Genomic DNA, 7,719 nt, shown 5'->3' with positions numbered 1-7,719 from the left:
GAAGAAAGACCGAAGTATTTTAGATAAAATTTCACAACCATTTTTACCTGGGGTGATTTTTTACTAAATATATTGTATTCTTTCAATTAAGTCGTTTGCGATATCCTATCAGACGCACTGAATTCCCCTGTTGGCAATCCAACAAAATCTGAAGAGGTCCATCGAAAGGACTTCCAATAAGTTCAAAAGTGGAGAGTTTTTTGAGATCTCGCAATAATAAATTTCATTGTCAACTGAAAAACTGTTATCACGAAATATGTCTTGAGTTGTCACGAACAATTCGGGGAGTAATCCAAGGGGAAAAAACTAGTGTGCTCATCTAGTATGAAAAATTAAATCTGAAGTCAAGGACAAAGGGTACTGAATCTCAATTTAATGACAGCATGAGAGTGGTCTCCCTAATCAATGAAGTTATGAGTGGAATGATAACGAATTCTCAAGATATTAATTAGTGGAATATGTGAGTGATCATTATTACCGTCTTAATGTCAGGTACATGTAAAATTTTTTAATTGTTTTTAGAAATTGGGAGTTAATGAAGGGAAATTGTTGATTATCAAAAAGCATGGATAGAAAAAAAGTTGGAAGGGACTTTCTGACAATTCATTGAAGAATCATTTTGAGAATGTATCATTCCACTCCATGCTCCAATTTAATAGACTCTTTATCAGTTTTCAATTGGTTAGTTAGAATTATCCTGTATGCAATGATCTCATTTTAAAAGGCGATTTTTTTCCACAGATCATCCCTCACGTTTCTGGAAACTGAAAATGACGGACTCAACTGAGGATGAAGCCAACGCTGACCCTTCCCTGATGATGAATCGAAACAGGAAACGAAAAAAACCGATATCGTCACCACCTGTTGAAACTAATAAAAGATCTCCCGTTGACTCGCGGGTTCGTTGGACTGAAGAACAACGTCTGGCTGTTCTATCAGCGTTTACAAAATACTTAAAAGATGATCGTATTCCAGCAGGACTGCAAATGCAAAAAATCATAGATTCTAATGAGTGCTTGAAAGGACGAACTGTGCCTCAATTAAGAACCTGGCTGCATACTCAGAGGAATAAAATGTGGAGCAATAATTTCATTGAACCACGTGCAAAGTATAGGAAAACAGAAAAAAGCATTTTTCCACCTTCAGCTGTTGGAAATTTAATCGCATCAAATGACGATCAACCTGAGGGTCGCATCACCGATAGAAAAGTAACACCAGATTTCGGAAAGATAAATCTCCAGAAACCATCGAAGCTAACGATCTCCAAGACATCATCATCTACCAAGAGTCATAACGACAGTGATAAAGTTGTCTCACCCACAGTCTGCTTGACTAGACTTGAGTCGAATTATCCAGTGTTCAAAAGGAATATCCCCTTAGAACCCAAAGAAATGAATCGTGGGAAATCTTCTCCACCCAGTGACGGTATCCATGGGAGAACCGACGAAGTAAGTTCTGCGGATGATGGAATGCAGCCGTTACTGAGTCAAATGACCCAAGTTCCCTGTGCACTAATACCAGGAATGACTAATTCGAAAATCTCGACATCGTCAATAACTCAGACATCATGCACATCGAAGTCCCTGGCCAAGAAAAACGATGGTCAGCTTGTGGCGAATTCCAAAGGGAGTCTGAACGAACTGTCATTGCCGCCAAAACTATCCTTCCAGTCACTGACAAATGTAATGGAGAATCCGGAAACACCTCAACCGAAAGCAGTCGATCCCAAAATATTGTCTTCAGCAATCCGTAATTTGGGGAAATCTTCCACACCTGGATTGATACATTCTGCACCTGCATTGACATTTAGAACATCGCGAACGGTGAATCCTGAGGGATCATGCACACCAGAGTTCCCTAAATCTGAAGAAAGAAGCGATAGTGTGCCTGGCATGCAGTGTAAAAGAAGGGCAGAAAAATCATCACCAATAACTGAGGTAACTCTCGAACCACATGAACGCGAAATTCTGGATCCGGAAAAATCATTACCAGAACGCAGAGGCCCTGAAAAAAAATCACAAATTGGATGACGAGAAGGACACTTGCAAATCTGAGGCAAAGTATAAAAATGACGCAGACGAAGTGTCATCAACACCTGAAATAACGTTCATCCAGAGTGCAGCGGTCGAAACTTCCACTTTTGGGGGTTCTGCAACTCCAATAATGAAGCTTGGCACAATATTCCCACCGGAGTCATTTAATGAGGTGAAAGATCGGGAATCTCAGGCAAAGGATGAAGAGGATGAGAAACCCATTCTATCAATACCTGATATTAGTCTCCAAACATCGATGAGTATAATGACTTACTTCGAGAAACAGAGACAAGTAATTATCGATCCTGATACACTGCTATCTGAACTCATCGACTCTGCTTCAATTCTCGCATCCAAAAAAGGAACTAATGATGATGAACGTGGAGCAAAGGCTCCAAATCGAGTAGAGAAACAGCCATTATTATTTGAAGCAATGGCCCTCTCGCCTCCAGCACCTAAAATTCAAGATTTTAAGACCTCATTAACTCCAATGACGAAATCTCGAACATCAATCATGTCAGAGCCGTTCAATAATGAGATTGATAGTGAATTTGAGATACAATGTCAAAGGAGTGCAGGCGAGTCTTCAGTCATACCTAGAGTGACTCCACAAACCCCAACAGATGTGATGAACGATCTCAAGATACATGAAGTTATCGATTCTACAATTCTCCAATCTGCATTCATCATCACCAAGACATTTCCTACGTCTGAGAATGAAGGCAAAGAAAGAGATAAATCTGAGACAGAAGGTCCAAATGATGTATCTGAAATGAGGAATCTCCAGACTCGAGACGCTGAAATTCCAGATCAGGGATTCATCACATCAGAGTTTCTCAATAATAAGAGTGATGGTGAGAATAAAGTGCAGTGTCACGGAAGAACGGAAGAGGTATTACCCAAAACTGAGGTGACTCTCCGAGCACATGAACATGGAATTATGGATGCTGAGGCCACATTGTCTATTGTCACAGGTCTTGATCAATCTCGTACGGCTGATAACCCCAAGGACATGAGCATACCGGCGGCCAAGGTTGTTAATGATGTAGAGGAATTATCATCAATATCAGATGGGATGCTTCTCCAAAAAGTAGTAGATGAAATTCCAGATTGGAAGTCCTCAACGCCTCCAATAATGGAGTCTCAAACAATGGTTCCTCCAGAGTCACTGAATAAGGAAAACGGTCGTGCCTCCGAGGCGAAGTGTCAAGCGAGTAAGAAGCAGGCATCACGCATACCTAGACTGATTCTTCAAAAATCGATATCGACAAATATCGATCCTAAGAATCCGTTACCTCCACTGATCGACCACACATATATGACTTCTGAAAATGGCAACAATCATGATAAACCGGAAGCAAAGGGTTCACATCAAGAAGAGAAACTGTCATCAACATCTGAGGAATCCCTCTCCCCGTTTTTGACACCTAAAATTGCAGATTCGAACATCTTAACACCTTCAGTGATGGGATCTGAAATACGAGTCACATCAGATTTCTCTAATGACCTTAACAGAATTGACGCTAAATCTGAGGTAAAATGTCGAGGAACTGGAGGAATGTCGCAATCAACACCTGGAATGATTCCACAGACACCAACCGATGTGATGAAAAACTCTTCACCTGCACTCATCGACACTGAGATAGTTCTCACATCTGACGATAAAGAAAATAAAAATTATAAGCCTGAGACACAGGATCCAAATGAGGTATGGGAAGAGTCGTCAGCAGCTGAAATCATAAATCTCCAGAGTGTAGCAGTTGAAGTACCAAATTCTAGGATCTCAAAACCTCGAATGATGGAACCTCAGACATTCCTCACCCAAGAGTCACTTAATGACAAAAATAATGGTCAATGGGAGGTGGAATTTGAAGAGAGTGAGAATAAATCATCATCAATACCTGGAGTAATTGTTCAAACACCAAAAAACAATACTGTGTCTGAGATAAAGAGTCAAACTGATGAGGAAAAAGAATCATTAACAGTGGCGGGTTCCATTCTCAATGAAACCTACTCGAATCATGACGGGGGAAATCAAAGTGAAACATCACAGGCATCATGTCAAGAAGACGAAAAGGAAGTACTGGGCTGTAATAAAACTTGGACATTGCCCTCCAGTCATGATCAAAATGACTCTGTTCGCCTATCACAGGAAAAATCATCAGATACACAGGGAACAATCATAATTACCCCATCAGCCACACCTGATACAAGTGTTGATGACAAGCAGAGAAAAATCTCTGATGAAACGTACACATTTGACAATGAGGAAGAACTCACAGGAATTTCGCCGAAGCTCTCGTGTCATCGACTGTCTTTCTCCTCGAAGAAATGTTGAGAAGTTGCGATGCTGATTCACTTGCCGGAGAAACGAAAAATGGAATCGATCCTTTCACACATAACTGTATTCGGATGAAGCAGTATCGAGTGCCTTCCTCTCAGATTCTATGAACTCTCCTGCAAAAATATCAGAAAGAATGTTGCCAGAACATGCATCAGGCCCAAAAATAGTCCACATCGAAGATCTCAATCTGTCATCGTATAAAATAGTATGTGAGAAATGGAGATCGACAAGTCTCAAACGTCATTCACCCTTGATGAATAATAATTCTATACGTGTATATTATCCTCCGGATGGCGAGGAGAAATTGACATCACCTCTCTTACATTCCACAATGAATGAACCAGAAGTGTCTCATAACTCCAATGAAGAGGATGAAAAAAAGCTGAGTGATTTCGGAGAAGAACAGAACTCCGAAGAATCAGACTATGAGAAGGACGACGATAGGAACTACACACCAGAAAGAGACGAATCGGCTGATAGTGACGAGTGGTCAGATGTGGAGGAGAATGATGATTCCCTGGAAGAAGGAAATCCAAATAATTCGAGATCTTCCCAGGCACTAAACATCACCTTTGACAATAATCCTCCAGCTTCAGCACCTGATGATACGGAGCTTCAAGTTGATAAAGCATCATCTGGGTCGAAAAAACATTTTTGTATGTATTGTCTAAAGATGCAGTCGAAATTCGCCCGACATTTGGAAAACGTCCATGCTAATGAAAACGATGTGAAGAAATTTCTCGTTTTACCACCAAAAAATAAAGAAAGACAAAATATCATTGCGACAATTCGGAAAAATGGAGATTACATATATAACACAGACCGACGATACAATGATGGGAAATTAATTGTCTGCAGGAGACCAAACATCCGAATGCAGAAAACTGCTGAAGATTTCTTGGTCTGTGGAAATTGCAAAGGCCAGTATTCTAGGGTAGTTCTACGTCATCATTTTCGGAAATGTACCGGCTGCACTGGAAAACAAGGTAGAATTGCCGTAGTGAAGGGCCGAAAAATTGCTTCCCGAGTACATGAAAGGGCCAGTGGTTCAACCAGAAAGTATCTCTTCCCATACATGCGTGAGGATGAAGTTGTGCGTTCTATTCGCTACGATGAACTGGCAATACTCTTCGCCAACAAACAATACCAGAGATATGGAACTCATAAACATTTGTATACAATGGTCAAGCAGAAGCTGCGCCTCGTTGGTAGATTTTTTCTTTCCGTTCGACAGCTTGATAAATCGAAGACTATCAAAACGCTGTCGGATGTATATCATCCTCGCCATTACGATATCTCCATAGAAGCTGTGAGAGACGTTGCAGGATATGACCCAGAGCTAAGAACGTTCAGAAGTCCATCAGTAGCCTCGAACCTTGGTACTCTATTGAAATATATTGGTACAATACTGAGATCTGAGTGTATAAAGAAGGAAATGTCAGTAGAGCAGAGGAAAACTGAGGATTTTATGAAGTTATTAGAGGAAGATTTCGGTACGAGTATTAACAGAGAAGTAGCTGAAACACAAACTCAAAATAATCGTCGAAAGGAAGTTATTCTACCCAGCACTGATGACATAAAGAAATTTCATACTTATATTAAATGCGAAAGATCGGAGCATTTCAATCAACTCACTCAGGCGTACTCATTTGAAGCGTGGAAGAATCTTGGAAAAATGACATTACTGTCACTGCAAATCTTTAATCGTCGCCGACCAGGGGAGATAGAACGGTTGTATCTTGAAGATTTTCAGAGTTATCGTTCTCTTGATCACACAGCAAACAAAGAAGCCTACAATGCCTTGAGTGAAGAAGGTAAGAAACTCGCTCGAAAGTATGTGAGATTTGAGATCCGTGGCAAGCTTGGTCGAGGTGTACCTGTACTTGTTGACAATGACGTTCTGAACTGCTTGAATCTTCTCATTGAGCACAGAGAAAGAGCAGGTGTTCCACCGGATAATCGGTATTTGTTTGGCCTACCATCTTCAGATAAAGATCGTCTTCGCTATCATCGTGCCTGTGAACTCATGAGGGAATACTCAACTAAATGTCGAGCTGAAAACCCCCAGACTCTGCGTGCCACTCAGTTGAGGAAACACATTGCGACGAGATGTATCAATCTGAATCTCACAGATGGTCAGGTGACAGACCTAGCAAACTTCATGGGTCATCACGAGAAGATCCACAAAGAGATCTATCGTCAGCCGGTATTGGAGACCGATATCGTGAAAATTTCCAAGCTGCTCAAAACTGCTCAAGGTTGTGATGAATCTGATGATTCTGAAAACGAAGGTGTAATTGACGGAAGTTCATTCCAAAGGAATGTCTCAACGGTGGAATTTGATGAACCGAGTACTTCCCGCACTAGTTCCGGTAGTAAATTCAATAAATCTCTGATACAATCCGACCTTCAACCTTCGACATCCAAACGATGGAGTGAGCAAGAACGTAGTACAGTCTTATCAGCATTCAACAAACACTTGACAGCAGGTAAAATGCCGTCAGGTGCCGAGATGCAGAGTCTGATTGATTCAAATACTTGTCTGAAACTACGAACTGTCCCTCAGTTGAGAACATGGTTACACACCCAAAAGAAGAAAATGTCCAAGAAATGATTTTTCACACGAAATTGATGCATTGTTGACTCCACTCCATGTAATTTCGATGCCAGTTTTTGTCAATCTTCTCTAGCTATCAGAAAGAAAACTTTTGAAAACTCGATTAAACGATAATTGGATTATTTTCAACGAACTCTTCACGTTAGAATGATTTTGGTAACTCTTTAATAATTTTTTGGATATTTCATACTGGTATGAAAGAGAAAGAGAATTTTGATAGAAATCATTTGAAAGAATTTTTCAAGGCACATACGACTTATTTACTTTCCGTTTATTGACTAATGATATGATTATCATATTTTTCCTTTGGGCGATGTTCATTCGCATTGATGTTTGTTGTGGATCTTTAATCATTTTTTGAACATTTCATACTGGTATGAAAGAGAAAAGGGATAAATCGATCTTCAAATAATGTTTCGTATTGAAATCATTAGAAAGTATTTTTGAACTTACTCACGACTTATTTCCTTTCAGTTTATTAAACAATTATATGATCATTTTTTTTCCTTCAAGCGATGTTCGTTCACGCGTTTGATTAATGTTTGAGTTCATAGCAGACAAATATATACGTTTCATGTTGAATGTGAAGAAAATAAAGTATTGGAGTATAATTATTACATTCGTAGTCAATCTCGCTTGAATTCCCCTCCATTCACTCATTCGTTTGATTGCTACTATGGAAGATTTTGCATTGAACATTGCAGTAAGAAACGCGAGTCAGTAGT

At 40.0% G+C, this 7,719-nt stretch overlaps 1 protein-coding gene across 1 annotated transcript; it reads left to right on the top strand.

Annotated features, from left to right (window-relative positions):
- The first annotated feature begins 4,510 nt into the window (after positions 1-4,510).
- Positions 4,511-6,991, top strand: LOC107042666. The gene has a single exon (XM_015263812.1). The coding sequence runs from the start codon at positions 4,511-4,513 to the stop codon at positions 6,989-6,991; it is 2,481 nt and encodes an 826-aa protein (XP_015119298.1).
- Positions 6,992-7,719: the final 728 nt, after the last annotated feature.

Source organism: Diachasma alloeum, unplaced genomic scaffold, assembly GCF_001412515.2.
Source record: "Diachasma alloeum isolate Michigan unplaced genomic scaffold, Dall2.0 Dall_scaffold_00496, whole genome shotgun sequence".
Taxonomy (NCBI): domain Eukaryota; kingdom Metazoa; phylum Arthropoda; class Insecta; order Hymenoptera; family Braconidae; genus Diachasma; species Diachasma alloeum.
This window is presented reverse-complemented; position numbering and strand designations above follow the sequence as displayed.

Bases quoted from the DNA above. Each gene is read 5' to 3' on its own strand.
- LOC107042666 (XM_015263812.1), top strand. From the start codon at position 4,511: ATGTTGCCAGAACATGCATCAGGCCCAAAAATAGTCCACATCGAAGAT.